Source organism: Corvus moneduloides, chromosome 1 (assembly GCF_009650955.1).
Source record: "Corvus moneduloides isolate bCorMon1 chromosome 1, bCorMon1.pri, whole genome shotgun sequence".
NCBI lineage: Eukaryota > Metazoa > Chordata > Aves > Passeriformes > Corvidae > Corvus > Corvus moneduloides.
In genome coordinates this window covers 2226478-2243064 of record NC_045476.1, presented here as the reverse complement: position 1 = coordinate 2243064, position 16587 = coordinate 2226478, and the positions used below count along the sequence as shown (strand labels likewise).

At 53.3% G+C, this 16587-nt stretch overlaps 3 protein-coding genes across 7 annotated transcripts in view; 1 reads left to right on the top strand and 2 right to left on the bottom strand.

Annotated features, from left to right (window-relative positions):
* The window catches only part of GJC2 (gap junction protein gamma 2), a 39962-nt gene extending 37254 nt beyond the window's left edge, over nucleotides 1–2708 (bottom strand). Inside the window, exon 1 of one of the 2 annotated variants that reach the window (XM_032132327.1) lies at nucleotides 1845–2708. The gene's annotated coding sequence lies outside the window, so the exon portion shown is untranslated. Of the gene's footprint in view, nucleotides 1–128; nucleotides 1774–1844 lie in introns of those variants that run through there. The other variant, XM_032132415.1, reaches the window with a different exon arrangement.
* Nucleotides 2709–3679: 971 nt separating this feature from the next.
* On the bottom strand, nucleotides 3680–14884 carry GUK1 (guanylate kinase 1). Of its 3 annotated transcripts, none has more exons than XM_032131684.1 (8): nucleotides 14802–14884; nucleotides 9343–9456; nucleotides 8562–8603; nucleotides 7712–7808; nucleotides 5595–5733; nucleotides 4667–4751; nucleotides 4273–4358; nucleotides 3680–3857 (listed from the first exon to the last, which is right to left on the bottom strand). In XM_032131684.1, the coding sequence occupies exons 1-8, from the start codon at nucleotides 14842–14844 to the stop codon at nucleotides 3822–3824; spliced, it is 642 nt and encodes a 213-aa protein (XP_031987575.1). In that variant the 5' UTR covers nucleotides 14845–14884; the 3' UTR covers nucleotides 3680–3821. The 3 variants fall into 3 exon arrangements, with proteins under 3 accessions (XP_031987575.1, XP_031987737.1, XP_031987664.1); XM_032131846.1 differs by lacking the exon at nucleotides 14802–14884 and adding an exon at nucleotides 13080–13185; XM_032131773.1 differs by lacking the exon at nucleotides 14802–14884 and adding an exon at nucleotides 11621–11793.
* Nucleotide 14885: 1 nt separating this feature from the next.
* MRPL55 (mitochondrial ribosomal protein L55) lies at nucleotides 14886–16547 on the top strand. 2 transcript variants are annotated; one of them, XM_032132189.1, is made up of 4 exons: nucleotides 14886–14949; nucleotides 15570–15643; nucleotides 15756–15939; nucleotides 16353–16547. In XM_032132189.1, the coding sequence occupies exons 2-4, from the start codon at nucleotides 15621–15623 to the stop codon at nucleotides 16494–16496; spliced, it is 351 nt and encodes a 116-aa protein (XP_031988080.1). In that variant the 5' UTR covers nucleotides 14886–14949; nucleotides 15570–15620; the 3' UTR covers nucleotides 16497–16547. The 2 variants fall into 2 exon arrangements, with proteins under 2 accessions (XP_031988080.1, XP_031987998.1); XM_032132107.1 differs by having other exon boundaries at nucleotides 14939–14999.
* Nucleotides 16548–16587: the final 40 nt, after the last annotated feature.

The following is a 16587-nucleotide window of genomic DNA, read 5'->3' as shown; positions in this document are numbered from 1 at the left end:
AGCTGAACACCCTCTCCAGAAGATCCTAGGAGTTTTTCCTCCCAGGATAACTTCTGACAGCACTCAGGACACCCATGACACATCCTCCCCGTGCCCCAGCACGAGCTCATCCCATCACACTTCCATACCTGGGATGCTCAATCCCAGCGCTGCCGTGGGAAACACGCGCAGAGCGAGCCGGACACTGATGGACAAGCAGGAAAATCAGGGTTATTCCTACTCCTTTTTCCCCTCGTTGCTCATTTTCTACGCCGGCTGCCCAATTATTTCCCAGGCCAGCTCTGCCCCGCGGTGCCTTTCTGCAGTGGCATGGAAGGAAGCCTGAAATCAGAGCTGCCTCCAACAGCACTGAGAGGCCAAGGAAAACCACGGCAAGGACAAGTCTCTGGACCGTGGGCTCATCAGGATGGGGGCAAATGGGCTTTGGGCTCATTTTGGCTGCTTCAAGTTGTCCTGGAGTGTGGCTCCAGCTTCTTTCTTGGATGATTTGGGCTTTGGGGACTGCCTGCCTTCCTGCATCCGTGCACAACGTCCTTCCCAGGCAGGGACTTGGTGCCGTTGGGTCAGAGCAGAGGTGACCTCTGTGTCCAAACCCCACGTTCCCTGCTTGAAGGGGTATTTCTATTGCCAGAGAGCTTGGGTAGGCAGGAAAAATGAAAAATAGGGGGAAAATAATCAGCTCCTGCCCCAAAAGCAGCGTGTCAGCCTGGATTCAGCAAAAAACAATGCGATGACTGCAAAGCAACAGCTTTAAAGCAAAAGTGCTACAGGGGCTTGTTATTTTTTTGGCATCAGCTCCAAAATATCCTCAGCCTCAGACAGGAGAGCTCCCAGGGCAGGTTTTATCCCAGCTTTTACCATCCCCTGCACTCGTCTTCCTCCCCCAGCAGGGATGCAGGTGCTGCCACATTTCCCAAAGCATCTCAGCTGAAGAAAGCTGAAGTCTGGTCAAATTTATCTCAGTCTGATGGAACAGTGAATATATAGTTATATAAAACCCCTATTTCTGACATTTCTGGAAGCAACCCAGGAGCAGGCCTGGGTTCCTTCACTCAGTGTACCCCGAGATGGGAACAGCACCTTCCTGCCTGGAAGATCTCCTAGGTGGGAAAAGGGGTCCTCCAGGAGAAGGATCTTTAAACACAGACAACCCCTGGGCCAAAAGGCTCCTGCACCCTCACTCTGCCAGTCTGATCCCTCGATCCCAGCCCCGCACTGGGAGCAGATGCTTGCAGTTGTGGAGAGCCCAGCATTTGACACCTGCCATGCTCAGCATGGTCCTTGCCTGCCCCAGGGATGTGGGAATGCAATACGCCAACGAGCCAGTACCAAACCCAGAAATGTGTTTATGGCTGCAAAGGCAATTAACAAAACAGACATCCCAGTTTTGAGGGCGCAGGAATTTAACTCACTTCAACAAGTGCCTTCACCCACCCAGCTTTGGGATGGGATGCACAGCACAGTTCCTCCAAAACACCAAACCTGGAGAGGGGCACTGCTGACAGCACCCAAAATGACCCCCTGGAGATGCTCCACAGCTGTGTCACCCGCTTGGGGACCAGCCTGGCTGCACCACCCACTCCTGCTCCCTCCGCTTCCCATCGCCATCTCCACGGCCATCCCGTCACCTCGCGTTAGCGCCGGCATTCCAGGCGTTCTCCATCTGCTCCATCACACACAGCAGCTGCAGCAGGGCACCCTACCGGGGAGGGATATTTCGGACTCCCCTCTTGCTCCCCTTCACCGGAGAAGGGGCACGCCAACGATCCAAATGATTTGTTTTTCCCGTTTTCCAAGCGCTGCCACGCGGCTGGAGCATCGCTCCCGCTCCCGGGTGCACTCACCTCTCCCGCAGGGATGTGGCGAGGCGGGGCTGGGGGCGCTGGCAGGAGGGATCCGCAGGGAGCAGCTGGGCACTTCCATCTGGTGACAGCCCCGCAGGTGCCACGCGGTGGCCGCAGAGCCCCGGCCTGAGGCGGGTGCCGTGTCCTGCGCCTCCTGCTCGGCTGCTCCGCGACTCCGGCGCGTTCCCGCTGCCGTTCCTGCCATCTAGAGGGGACCTTTTCCCACTGCAAACGCGTGCCTCAAATTGCAACAGAATCCCCCAATTCAGAAGGAAAAATAATCAGAGCCCATCACTTGATGGCGCAGGACAGTGGTTCACACCACGAATCCACACAGGATTTTCCTGCTTGTTTAACCAGTTCCAGAACCAAGCAATGGGAAACCCACAACAGGAAGGGACGTTTTCTAGCAAGTCTAGGAAAGATGTATCAAACCAGCCCAAGAGAGGTAAACAAGCAAAATAATCATCAAATCATGGCTGTGAATGCAAGGTACCAGAAGAGTGGCCCAAGGGGGGTTTCTGCTTGTTCTCTCCATAAGGTGGAGGATGGAGGTTTGGAGATGACCTGGATCAAGAGGTACTGCAGAGCAGCTGGATAGACTGGAGGGATGGGATAGGAAGAGGATGGAACCCAAAAATGGAGTGTTTAGGTACAAACCTGCTCTGGTAAGATGTGGTTTGGGAGAGAAAATGTCCCAGCCTGGCACTGCAGGGCCCAGCTGCTCATGGGCTCTGTGGTTTGGGGAGGGGGGAAAACAGCTGGAAGTCACCACCTGTAGGATGGGAGCTCTGATGGACTGGTCATTCCATAGAATGGAATCCCAGAACAGTTTGGGTTGGAAGGGACCTCAAAGCCCATCCAGTGCCACCCCCTGCCATGGGCAGGGACACCTCCCACTATCCCAGGCTGCTCCAAGCCCCAGTGTCCAGCCTGGCCTTGGACACTGCCAGGAGCAGCCACAGCTTCTCTGGGCACCCTGAGCCAGGGCCTGCCCACCCTCCTAGCCAGGAATTCCCCCCCCAATATCCCATCCAGCCCTGCCCTCTGGCAGTGAGAAGCCATTCCCTGTGTCCTGTCCCTCCATGCCTTGTCCCAAGTCCCTCTCCAGCTCTCCTGGAGCCTCTTTAGGTTCTAAGGTCTCCCAGAGCCTTCTCTTCTCCAGGTGAACACCCCCAGCTCTCCCAGCCTGGCTCCATGGTTTTCAGTGTGAGAAACCAACCCCTCCAAGGACCCCCAGGATATGTCCTGCTGGAGGGACCAAAGGGCTTGGAAATTTCACAAAAACATCAACATTAAGGATAAAGAAAACTTGGGAAGTGAAGTGCAAAGCTCTCTAGGTCTCAGAACAGAGACCTGTACAAGCAACAGTTACTGGATGCAATGGATTCCCCTTAGGAAAAGGGATTTATTGCTGCCTTCAAGCACATCAGCCCAAAAGGCTGCAAAGCTTAGGAGAGAAATCTTTTCTCCCCCAACTTGTAGGTCTAAAAGCATCAAAAAATCTACCACTAGAACTCAAGTGGAACAACACATGAATTCCACGATTGCTGCTGGAATACCAGAGAAGTTCACAGGATTTTTTCCCCCAGAAGAAAAGGCAGTGGATAGACGATAAAATAGAGTGGCATCAACTGGCACAACGTGTCCCTCCACAAATCCAAGAGTGGGAGCCCAAGCCACGTGCTGGAGCTGCAGGTGCCCAAACAGCTCCTCTGCAGCTTTCCAAAGGGGAAGCTTTTTTCCCCCTTTGGCAGCTCCCAAAGAATCCGGAGGTACAAACCTGGAGAGCACGTGCTGAGCATGCAGTGAACAGAAACACAAGCATGACCAGCTTTCCTTTTCTTTCCTTTTAATATAAACATCCTAGGGTAAGTTGGGAGTAGGAGCAGCCTAAAGGGAATGTCTTTTGGAATAAAACGGTGCAACGTGCTTCGGGAATGATGTGCAAAATTAAAATGCCCAAGCAGGGTCAGCTCAGGACTTCCTGGATTCTTGGGTCTTCTTGATTTCCTGCAAGGAGATCAGGAAAGAGACTGAGAATCTGCCACTCTTTGGGAACAGCTCTTGGTTTCACAGCTCAGGAAACCACAAGTGACCAACAACTCACACCAGCTCCACCACATCACAGGACCAAGCCCTGAGCTCACCTTTAGGGACAAGGCAAGGTTTGACTTGGAAACTCCAGAAACAGGAATCCCCTTCTCTGCCACGCAGGGATGCATGTTTATTTTGCCCCAGCTCAGTATTGTGTTGGATTCATTTCCCACTCTTAGGCCACTGATCCATCATCACCTGTACTCAATCTGTCCCTCAGCAGCTCAAAGCAGACCAAGCCTGAGATGAGGTGACAATTCTGTGGCTGCCTGAGAACAGACCCTCACCTGCCTGGCCCAGGAATGAGGTGGAAAAATCCCCAAGGACTCACCTCCAGCAGCACCTCCTTCAATTCGGAATAGGCCTTTTCTAAATCATCGTTAATGATGATCAGGTCGAACAGCCCAGGCTCTTTACCTGGGAAAGGAGATGAGGTCAGAGTTGGAGGAGAATGTTTCTTCCCTGTGGCACCTCCTGTGCACAGCCCAAAGTCCTATGGCATTTTAATATTATTTTTTAGTATTATTACTTCAGCTGCTGCTAACGAGCTGCTCTGTCAACCACCCCCAAGGAACCACAGTGGGAAATGCAGCAGTGCTTTGATCCAACTCTGCTCATGCCAAGCCCTGCCAGCACTGCTGGAGAGCACAAATCAGATGCTCCCACAAAAACCAGCTCCCAAATCACGCAGGCATCCCCTCTCCCTGCACACTCGAAGGACTTACTGAGCTCCAGGTCCACGCGGGCTGCAGTCAAACGCTTCAGTAAACTCTCTTCCATCTCAGTCTTTCGGTCCCGTAGTCTTTTCTCCTAAACCCAAGGACAAAGGCATTAAAGAAATGAGTGTTCTGAAAGCTGCAGGCAGAAACCACCCCCCACCCCTCAGGCCAGTGCTGTCTGTGACCACGGGCACGTGAGAACACCCTGGAAAGGGTGAGGGGCCTCACTTACAGCCCAGTGCAAACCAGTGGCCAAACTGGGCTTGAGATCTCCTACCCAGAGTTCAGGGTCCCAGGTTTCTTTTACCTCCCTCTCATTTATTTATTTTTCCAGGTACTGCTGGAAATGAGATCTCTCTGCTGGGCTCTGGCATCTGGTGCTGCTGGCTTCCTCCTCCACAAACTCAACGAGAAACAGACACTGCTTGATGTACTGAGAGCAAGAGGGGAGAGTCAGGAGTTGACCTCATATGTCCTCATCCCTCTCTGAACCGTGACAGTGATTCCACTTCTGCAAGAGTCCCAGTGCAATCACTTACATAGGGTAAGACCAGAGTGGTGTAGAATTTATGGTGCTGCACAGAACCAGCCTCCCTGGGTTTAATTTTAACTGTGGAGGCAGATCTCAGCACAAAATCCTTCTCTCCCTAGCACGGAGCACAATTAATGCATTTAAAAACTGGCCACGCTGCGATGGAGTCCATAACCAAGGTGTGGAAAACATCCAGGAAGGACTCAAAAAACACAACACAGGAAGATTTATCCCTGAGGCTGGGGAGCTGGACTGGGCAGAGAAACGCTTGGGAATGTCCTCCCCAGGTAGTGCAGGGCCCTGAGAACACAGAGGTGGCTGAGGGAAGGGGGAGCCCCGTGGCTGCAGAGCCGGACGCTGATTACCTCTAACTGCTACCGGCAAAGCAAGGCGGGCGCTCACCAGGATCTCAATGGACGGCGGCTGCACCGAGATGTAGATGGGGTTCAGGTCGGTCTTCTTGATGTTCTTCACGCCCTGGATGTCGATGTCGAGGACACAGATCTGGTTCTGGGCCTGCACGGCCTGCACAGCTCCTTTACTGGGGACACAGCACACAGGGCAGGGGTCAGAGCAGCCGGGGGGGGTTTGGGGTGTCCCCCTCCAGCAGCGGGTGAACCTCACAGGGCTCCCCTGTGCCCAGGCTGTGGCAGGAGAGGACAGAGCCTGCTCTGCTCTTGATAAGGAGTTTCTCCAAGTGTCCCTGCTCTGGGGAGGAGCAGGGAGCTGCCATCTCCAGCTAGAAAGCCATGCTGGAAGGTGTGGAAATGGATCATGTGTGACTACCCCACAGGACGGGTGGGATGTCTGTAAACTCCTGCCTTGGCAGAGCTCCACCTTCTAGAGGGAAGAGGTTGGAACTCGATGATCTTTAGGTCCCTTCCAACCCAAACCAGCCTGGGATTCTGTGACAAACACGGAAACAACCTTCACCAAAGAGCAAAACCACTGAGAACTCCCCTTCTCCAGAATCCACTGACTCCACACGCTCTCCTGAAGGATGCTGGATGGACACGGATGCTCCATCTGGGTCACAAGATACACTTAACTGTCCACTTAATTTTTCAAGTGGTGGCTTTTATATGCTGTTAAAGACAAACTCTCTTCCCCAACATGGGGAATTAGCTCAAGCTTTTTAATCATTTATTATTACTCACTGATGAGATTTAGAGAGCAGAAAGGATTGGTGAGAACTTCAACTATTCTTCTAAACAGGAGGGACTCTCCATTTTATCCCACATCTGATCAGGAATATCCTCAGGGGCTTGGAGAGGAAACAGGCTTGGAGAGATTCTGGATTTATTTTGTTTGCAAACTGATCTACATTGCTGAGGAGTTTTGAGGTTTATTTCAGCCTCCCACACTGCATGGCCACCACCACAGCCAGTGTGGCTACACAGAGGGGACTCAAACAAACCCAAGCACATAATTTCATCTGGTAAAGTACCAAATTCCTGCATATTTCAGGGAAATTGGCAGAGGAGAGCTGCCTCCTCAGCATCCAGCCCAAGAAAAAGGCACCAAAATCAACTCCATCCATGCCCCAAGCATCAGGGAGCAGCCGTCTGCTGGATTAGGCAGGGCCCAAGAGGTGGAAGGAAGCCTGGACTACACAGGATGAAGCCAGGGATTAAGGACCCTGAACTCCATTTCTCCTTGGAGCTGGGTATGTGGGAGAAGAGCTTTCAGCTTTCAGGACTTTTTTCAGGACTTTCAGGCACTTTTCTTGCCAAACCTGTCAAGACCAGGGCCTGCAGCACATTCAGTCTGGGGGCCTTATGCTGGCAACTCCCACAAGGAAACTATAATGCAATCATGGAATGTTTTGGATTGGAAGAGACCCTAAGGATCATCTCATTCCAACCCCAACTTTCCTCTAGAAGGTGGAGCTCTGCCAAGGCAGGAGTTCCTTCCACTATCCCAGGTGGCTCCAAGCCCTGTCCAGCGTAGCCTTGGACACTTCCAGGGATCCAGGGGCAGCCCCAGCTTCTCTGGGCACCCTGTGCCTCATCACCCTCACAGTAAAGAATTTCTTAACTCAGAAGGAAACTGTGCCATCTCCAAAGATTCCTTAAAAACACACACTCAGCTCATCAAGAGACATCAAGCCTTCCTGAAAAGCAGGCAAATTTCTTTAATGCCAGTAATTAAATACATCAGGAAACATTTAACCTCCCTCCTCAGCAGGTCCTTTACTAAAGCACCACAATTTTCTCCCAATAATTATATAAGATACCTGACTCCTAATTAACATTCCAGATCACGTTTTATTGATCATCAGCTCCAACGCTGAGGGCAGAACTATTTTAGAACCCACTCAACTCTTTAACCCCAGTCAGGGGTGCCATGAGATTTATCTGCTCATAATCCAACACTTTACCACAGCAGCACGTAACAGACAACATAGGTATGGCTTCTGATCCCAAATTTATAGAATCCCAGAATATTTTGGATTGGAAAGGATCTTCAAGACCATCTAATTCCAGCCCCTCTGGCACAGGCAGGGATACCTGACCTACCTTGTTCCATACATATTCCCAGAGAACTCTGCGTGCTCAATGAATTCACCAGCATCAATTTCTTTCTGCATTTCCTCTCTGGTCACAAAGTGATAATCTGGAGAAGGGAAAATAGGAAAAATAGACAGAAATTAATGTTTTGAAGGCAAAGTTCATGGTCAAAATGACACCCATGGGTTTTGGGGGGAGGAGACACTTAAAACCTGCTTCAGACAATGCAGACAGACTGCAGAGATTCACTTCCTAGCTCCACACCAGTTGTCCAAACACCTGCTCAAAACTGCTCAGAGCTTTCTCTGTGGCCAAAAATGCTCCTCTCCCCCATTTTTTATATCCTTTCCCATTCCTGGTGCAGTGGGAACCTCTCCCCCGTTGCCTACAGGTGTGGGATACATTACAGCAGGGCTGGCAAGGCCTTCAATTTGAAAGGATTTATAATTAAAGACCAGAATGGGATGAGAGAGAGGGAGATAAAAGGGAACATCAAAACCAAACTAACTAAAAAGGAATATTTCTTCATCTTCTGTTGAATTCCTCTCTTTATTTCATAGGGAAAACTGCCACTGGAAATTAATAACAAACCTCATTTGATAGTTTCTTAAATATGCAAATAAATGAGAAAACAGCTGGCCAAAAGCTATTAATACAGCTAAGACCATGTCATTAAGCAGCTGCACTTCCCAAAGCAGTGGCCATTGGAGGCTATCTCCCCAGAACTACCTGGAACTTTGGAAAACCAAATCACCCAACACCCAGGTTCAGAGCAGGGTACCTAAAATGAGAGCCCTGCTTTGAAAACCTCAAGTATTTGGAGAGCCCAATGAGACAGAACCAACTGCAACAAGCTCACCTTTGCCATTCACTTCTCCAGGTCTTGGCTGCCTTGTGGTATCTGCAGGGATTAAAAAAAAAATTAGAAAAAACAGCCTTGTAAATTCCATACATCACCCAAGGGTGATGCAGGATCAGAGAAATGCCAAGGTTTAAGTGGCACATGGACCTCTAGGAAAAAAATCTCTACCAAGAGGCAATTTAGGGGGAAAAAAGGTTTAGTTTGAAGTGAGATGAGATATTCAGTTGAATCAAGAGCACAGGATGCCATGCACACACAAAAAAGACTATTTTAAGTTTTCTTCTCCTCCCATACCTATAAGTTTTTAAGCATCCAGTATTTGCTCTTTCATGGTGGAGTGAATCCAGATCTCAAAGCACAGATTTTACTTTCAGTACACAAAGTGTTGGGACATTAAAACACGTTTTGGTAATGGACTTAAAAACACCTTGCAAAGCTCCCCGTAAAAATCAAATGGCTTTTGAAGCAGCAATGTGGGGGGATTTTGTTACTTCCAGAGTCAAGAACCACTCAGAAGAAACTTGTTTCCTCTCTGAGCTGTGTTTAGAGATGTGGGGAGTCACCAGGCCTGGAAAGATGCTACTCCAGGCCAATCTTAGACTTGCCACTCAATACCAGGAGTAAAAAGTGTCCTGAATTATTTAAACAGCCCCGAGAGCCCACAGACAGACTGGGACACAGCCATGAAACACCATTCTTTGGGGTATAAATAGAGCTCCAGAGACAGGCTCTGAGCTGGCACTCCTGAACTCCTCACAGCCCATCCCTGGATACTCACGGGAGACGCTGAAGCCGAAGATGTTCTCATAATCTTTGAGCAATTTCTTTAACAAAGTGCTTTTCCCTGCACCCGATGGGCCACTCAGAACCACTGGCCTTGGTCCCTGCATGACTGGGGAGAGGCAGAAAAATGTGTCTGGTTAGAAACACACATGGAAACACAGCTGTGGATTCCCAGGAGTGCTCAGCCCCTCAAACCAGCACCAATCCTTTACCCTTGGGTACAAATTTCTGTAGGAAAATCTGAAATGATGCAAAAATCACAAGCCTACAGCTGATAAAGAGTACTGGGAGTGCAGGAAGACTTCTTAAGAGATTGAGGTTAAACTCCTAGGATGTAACCCAAAGGAGGAGGAAACTGGGTTCCAGCTGCCACTAAACTGGGGTAATTCAAGCCAGCTGTTTTCCATCACCATGGGTGGGTCTCACTGGAACCAAAAATCCTAAGGAAAACTCTCTCTAACAGGAACAAAACCCTATTTGTGCCTGGTGGCACTTGGAATCACGGGACAGAGGTACAGTCCCAGCCCCTTCCCCCTCACAGGGAAAAAAGAGCTTCAAGGAGAGTTTGCAGGATAAGACTTTGGAGTTCTCCATCACCAACCCCCAAACTGTTGCAGCAGCATCTGAACTCAGGTGTAATCACTGCCATGAACGTGCTCTGGAGTCTATTCCCATATTTCCTGGAGCACCAACTCCATCTGGAGGTGTCTCGTGGCAAGAGGGAAAGGTTCAGTTCCTGGTACAGGTGAAAAAAAGGCAGCCTGGGGCCACGCAGAACTTGCTGCAGTTGTTTATTCAGCCAGAAAGAGAGGGGGGAAAAAAAAATGTTTTCATGTTCCTGCATCTCTGGGGAGGAAGAAAGGTTAATTATCCACACGGGAAAAAGAAGAAAATGCTGAATAAGGGTACGGGGGTACCACTGGGGACCCTCATCCATCAGCAGCTTGCAAACCAGAAGTGATGGTGAGAGTGGGACAAACCAAATGAGTTCTCCCTATTTAAAAACAACTACTTGCAGCAAGCAGTAAAATCCCTGGAAAAGCATTTTTTTAACCTGCTGGGCTGGGTGTGGCCTGGCAAGCCACCAGCCAAGAGACAGATGATGCCTTTCCATTTTAAATTGGCTCACAGCAATGTCACCCTGACTTTACACATCACTTTTTCAAACAGCCTTAAGCCAAATGCTGTCTCGCCAGAGCAGCCGCGGGCTAATCCAGCCGGGCTCGCTCCCTGACCCCGCCTGCGTGAGCGGGACACCTCCTCCGCCCCAAACCCCTCCCTCAGGCAGCACGACAGCCGGACAATTACACAAGTTTTCCCTCTGCTCCCCGAGGATGCTCGTCTGACCGGAGTTCATCCCAGGCTGTGCGAAGGGACGGGATATTAATACACAAAGGCTAAGGAGGTGCCAACAGCGGCAGCGTGGGTGGTAACAACGCCCACGGTCAGTCATTATCCATAAGGAAATTCCTTTATTCCTTCTTTTCTTTTGCTTAGCGCCCTCCAGCTGCTGCGGGCCCAGAGATCCAACAGATGAGATTTTGGAGAGCCAGTCCCATCACCACATTGCCAGATGAGGCTACATCATCCCAAAAACTGAAGGCTGAACAAACTCTAGGAAGTCCTCTGGGGACCTTCCTACCATTCCTTTAGTCCTTAAACTTCCATAATTTCCAAAAAACACAGGTTTAAATATTCCATACCAGAAGAAAGCACCAGAGAGATGCTACGCAGTGCTTGCAGCAAGGAAGCAAAGCAGTCCCTGAGGAGTTACCCAAAGCATTCCCCTCTCTCCTGTCCCTCACAGTTCTTCTCTCCTGCATAATTCAATCAGGTGAGCCCTAAGCATTCCTTGGAAAACACTCCACACAAATTCATCACCCTTCAGACATCCCTGTGGCTTCACCACACACCTGCTCCCCAGCACTGTTCCTTCATCACACAGCAGCTTCCACAAGCACCCCGAAAGCCTCACACGTGACACTGGGATCCCAGCATGGATTTGTCCAGGTGTTCCTGGACAAACCTGTCCATGATCCAGCTGTGCCAACAAGAACTGCTCCAGATGCACAAATCCCAGTCCTAGATCCCAGCTAGAGGAAAAAGAGCTTTTCCCTCTCCTCTCTCAAAATTTTATCTGCCCTTTAGCAAACACCAGCAGAAGACCAGGAATTTAAAGCTGCCCCAATCACTTCCAATCATTTCATTCCACCCCAGACAAACTGGGAAGGGAGGCAGGAGTGGGCTGGGAGCAGGCTCCATCACATCCTTACCTTTTCCTTGTCCTCCCTTCCAGCCAAGGAAAGCAGTCCAGCTCCTGGCAGCAGCACAGACTCCTGGGGATGGAGCTGGGCTATTTGTGAGCTCCTAAAGCCTTAATTAATGAGTCTCAGTTTTAAGATGGCCAATGAGAACAATCCCGCTGGGCTTTAATCTCCCTTCCTGGTTCCTCCTCCGCTCCCTGCTCTCCTGGCTGGCAAAGATGCATCCAACACCTCCAAAAGGCTGAGGGGTGACAGCCCTTGCTGGTCTGGGATTAAGGAAAACAGCAAAATTGTCCCTGCAGTCACTGAAGGCACAAGGATTTCATCTGCGTGGAATCCTGGAATGGCTGGTGTTGGAAGGGACCTTCCAGACCTTCTCATTCCAAACCCCGGCCATGGGCAAGGACAGTTTCCACTAGACCAGGCTGCTCCAAGGCCCGTCCAGCCTGGAACAGTTCCAGGCACTTTCCTTCTGCAGGAACATTCCTCCTCCTTTGGACCAAATCCACACAGCTTCACCACTGCTTCACCCCAGCTCCACGACCACGAAGGCGAGAGGAAAACTCCTTCTCCTGCTCACAGATCCAAACCATGTCCCACCACTTCCACAGTGAGACCCTCTCCTTCACTTTACTCCCTTTTCTTTCCCCAAAACACTCGTAACTGAGAGAAAAGACACCTGGGTTGTGATCACCTCTCACTTCCTTCAAAGCCGGACTAAAAATAAACCTGAAGACTTGCAGGTGCTTCCTCCTGCCTCCCTCGTGAATGCCTTCTCTTGCTGGACATCTGCAGAGGAAAACTGGCAGGGAACAAAAGCCATTTCCACTCCCAGGTGATGGGGCTGGGCCCTCACAGGAGAAGAGATAGCAAACTGGGAATTTCATAGAATCCCAGTTCAGTTGGAAGTGACCTTAAAGCTCATCTTGTTCCACCCCTGCCATGGGCAGGGACACATCCCACTGTCCCAGGCTGCTCCAAGCCCTGTCCAACCCGGCCTTGGACACTGCCAGGGATGGAGCATCCACAGCCTCCCAGGGCAATCCCACGATGTCCCGGCCCTCATTCCCTGCTCCCCCATCCCTGCCAAACAGCTCCTCCCCCCACCAACCCACAGCCCTCAAAACCCACAGGTAAAGCAACAAAAGAACCCCCAAAAGCCCAGATCTAATGGATATGGGGCTTTTTCCTCTCTCCTGCTTGGCTCCCAGCCCAGGAATGCATCAGTGCATCACACTTCCAAGCTGGCTGCAGCAGAAACATCACAACGATGTAGTTATTTTAGGCAGAAGCTCAATTTTTCCCGTTTTGTCAGATTTTGGCATTTTCAGAGCAGCCAATCTGCAAATATCCAGCACAGAGTTTCCTAAAAATGGGTTGGGATCCAACCTAACCCACCAAAACCACTGCAAAGTCAATCAGCAAGAGAACAGCCCAACTAATTAACAATATCAATTATCTACCACACCTGGGACTGAGGACAAACAGCCACATCAACCCCTCTGGGCTGCAAAAAGATGAGGTGGTCGCTGAAGGAGGATGCAGAAGGCTGTCCCCAAGGCAAGGAACGTTTCCTGGTCTGTTTGTGGGGCTAAATTCACCCAGGATTTTACCTCGTGGGTGGCAACACAACCAGGGGAGCAAAGGACAGACATCACAAGAGTTAAACAAATTAAAACTGATTAGCAGAGAGGCTTTACTGGGAAGGCAAAGCTCCCTTATGAAGAAGAAAAGAAGATTAAAGCACAGTTTCCCTGGAGCCTTGAGAAAGGTCTCCCAGATTAGGATTATAATCCCACCCCCTACTTTTAGCAGGTTTGTTAAAAAGGTGCCACCCCCACCTTTCTAATATTTGGGACAGGTTCCAAAAAGGGGCAGAGCTCCTGCCGTGACAGACAGGGAATTATCTGCAGCACTGGAACACGAGCAGGGAGGTTCCACCCTTCCAACCTCACCCCTCCTGTGATTCTGTGAGGAGCAGAGCATCCCACAGCAGTACGGAGCTGGAACTCAGCCACCTGTTGCCTGGAAATAATTACCTAAAAAGCACTAATTAGCCCTTCCACTGGCTGCACTCCTGGCTTGCAGGGAGCCCTGATGCCACAGAAGGGACATGAACCACTTGCTCAAGGTCACTGCAGAAATCAGGGAGGTCCAAGCCAGTTATTCCAAGACCACGTCCTGCTGCAAACCAGACCAGTTTAACCCACCAGTAGGATGAAACCAGTTTACCCACGCGGGAAAACCTCTACAGAGGTGAAGCTCACACAGGTGTGGTTTTACCATCCACTTCCCCACACACGTTTCACCACAGAGGGCTCTGTTTTACAATACCTGAGGGATGCTTATCCCTAATTCCCTCTTACCTCACCATATCCCACGGTGACCACAAACCCCACCTGGTTCCACAAGCACATCCCTGTCTGTCTTATCTAACCAGGGACAGGAACGTCTTGGAGCCACCCTGGAGCAGCTCAGTGATGGGCACCCAGCGTGGATGTCAGCAAGAGCACACAGCCAGCCCGGGGACAGCCCTGTGGGGCTGCGACCTGTCCCACCGCCCTCAGCCATCCCACATGGGTAACACAGGGCACGCAGCGGATCAGGGAGAGCTCAGCTTCCCCGGGGCTGGGTGTCAGCCCCCTCATCCAGGGGGTCCTGTGGGGGATCAGCACCCCCAGGTCGGCACCGCAGTGCCCCGGCACCCCTCAGCCGAGGGACTGAGGGCCCACATGAGGCACTCAGCAGCCTGGGGCCAGCTGGGACCCCCCAGCTCAGGGCTCAGGGCCCTCAGTCCAGGACCTCTGTGAGCGGCTGAGCATCCTGGCGCCTGCCGGACCCCCTCAGCCCAAGGCCTTTGTGAGGGGCTGAGCACCCCGGGACCCCTCAGCAGACGAACCCCAGGAGGAGCTCGGCACCCCAGGGCAGGCTGGGCCCCCTTGGCCAAAAGCCCTTGTGAGGAGCTAAGGACCCCGGAGCCGGCCAGGACCCCCTCATTCCAGGACCCCGTGAGGGGCTGAACGCCCCGAGGTCCCTCAGCCGAGGACCCCTGTGAGTGACCGAGCTCCTCGGGCTGGCTGGACCCCCTCTATCCATGGCCCTTGTGAGGTCTCGGCACGCCGTGGCCGGCTGTGCCCCTCAGCCTGCGGTCCCCGTGCGGGTGCGCACCCTGAGCCCCATCCCCGCTCACCCGCCCGGGCGATCCCCGCCCCGCGCATCCGCCCGAGGATCATGAGGGGTGGGGGGGGCGGTCCCGGCAGCCCCCGCGCGCGCCCCCCGCCGCCGCCGCGCGCCCTGACGTCACCGAGGGGGCGGGGCCACGGGGAGCGCGCCGTCACGTGAGTGCGGGGCGGCGGGACGGACCACGCGCCGCGCCGGGCGGGGGGGGGTGAGCGCGGCTGGGGGGCCTGGGGATGAACCATGATGGTGGGGGGGGGGGGTGCAGCACCAGCAGGGCCGTGATGGGGAGGGGGAGTTGGGGGAGAACAGCGAGGGGGGAGAACGGAGGGGCAACATGGGCTGAACCATGGCGGGGGGGCGGTGTTGGACCGAACCACGGTGGGGTGGCGGGAGCCATAGTGGGGCTGAACCGTGGTTGGATAGGCAGAGAGGTGGGGGGGCTGAACCATGGTGGGTGTGGGGGGAGCCGTATGTCGGGGCGGGGAGAGACGTGGTTGGGCTGAACCATTGCGGGAACGGGGGAACCGCAGTGGGGTTGAACCATGGCGGGGGCGGGAGAAGACATGGGGCCGAACCATTGCGGGGGGAGGGGGGAGACGTGGTGGGGCTGAACCATGGCGGGGGCGGGGGGAGCCATCATGGAGCCAGACTGTGGCAGGAGCTGTCATGGGGCTGCCTCGTGCTGCAGAGGGCAGTGGGAGCTTCACCGTGATGGGGACACGGGCGTGCTGCCTCACAGCCACCCCAGGACCTTTCCTTGTCCCCAGGCTGTCCCCAGGCTGTGCCATCTCCCCCGTCTGCTGGACCCGTGTCTCCCACCTGGGCTGAGATGGCGGCGAGCCGGGCACTGAGGTGAGCACAGGGTGTGCTGTGAGGTCCGCGCTGCGGCGAGCTCCCGCTGCTCCTGGACGTTCGCGTCCCCCTCACGGTGACACCTGCCCCTCTCCCACCCTTCTCCCGCCAGTGCCCTGCGCCTCCAGGCCGCGTTCCGGCCGCCGCTCGCCGCCTGCGTCCGCAGCAACTCCAACCGCGCCGCCATCTCCCACCTGCACCGGCAGCTCTACGGCCGCCTCTACCCCGTGCTGCTGGTCAACACCGACGGCTCCACCGTCCGCCTGCGCTACAGGGAGCCCAAGAGGATCCTCATGGTATGGGCGATGTGGCTGCGGAGAGGCTGGGGGCAAGGAGAGCCCCACCGGCCTCATGCCGTGTCCCGACGGTCTCGTGCCACGTCCCAGGGGGCTCATGCTGTGTCCCCTGGGGTCTCGTGCCCTGTCCCAGGGCCCGATGATGTGTCCTGGGAGCTCACACCGTGTCCCAGGGGTCTCACACCATGTCCCAGGGGTCTCACGCCTTGTCCCAGGGGTCTCACGCCTTGTCCCAGGGGTCTCACGCCATGTACTGGGAGCTCGTGCCTGGCCCTGGGGTATCTCACACCATTTCCCAGGGATTTCATGCTGTGTCCCAGGGGTCTCATGCTGCGTCCAGGGAGCTCATGCCGTGTGCTAGGGGTGTCACGCTGTGTCCCCGGGGTCTCATGCCGTGTCCACCGTGTCCCCAGCTGCCCCTGGACAGCAGCACGCTGCCCGAAGCCGAGCGCAAGGCTCGCCTGCGCCGGCACTTCCCCAGCAAGCCCAAGGCCAAGGAGGAGGAAACCTTCGAGGGCATCGACTTGGACACCTACAAGAAGTTCTGGAAGAAGTGAAGCCCTGAAACCAGAAATGTGTAGCTATATAAATAAATATATACAAGTAAAGCCGTGTGTCGGCAGCGCGGTTCTGTGGGGCTCCCCCCGC

What these genes read in the sequence shown, in the direction of transcription:
- GUK1 (XM_032131684.1), bottom strand. Translation starts at nt 14,844, where the DNA reads ATGATCCTCGGGCGGATGCGCGGGGCGGGGATCGCCCGGGCGG. An exon ending in GGGAATATGTATGGAACAAG is followed by an intron (nt 5,734 to 7,711) that starts GTAGGTCAGGTA and finishes CTGTGTCCCCAG; the next exon opens with TAAAGGAGCTGTGCAGGCCG. An exon ending in CGCCGTCCATTGAGATCCTG is followed by an intron (nt 4,752 to 5,594) that starts GTGAGCGCCCGC and finishes CCTTGGGTTTAG; the next exon opens with GAGAAAAGACTACGGGACCG.
- MRPL55 (XM_032132189.1), top strand. Translation starts at nt 15,621, where the DNA reads ATGGCGGCGAGCCGGGCACTGAG. An exon ending in GCGGCGAGCCGGGCACTGAG is followed by an intron (nt 15,644 to 15,755) that starts GTGAGCACAGGG and finishes TTCTCCCGCCAG; the next exon opens with TGCCCTGCGCCTCCAGGCCG. An exon ending in AGCCCAAGAGGATCCTCATG is followed by an intron (nt 15,940 to 16,352) that starts GTATGGGCGATG and finishes CCGTGTCCCCAG; the next exon opens with CTGCCCCTGGACAGCAGCAC.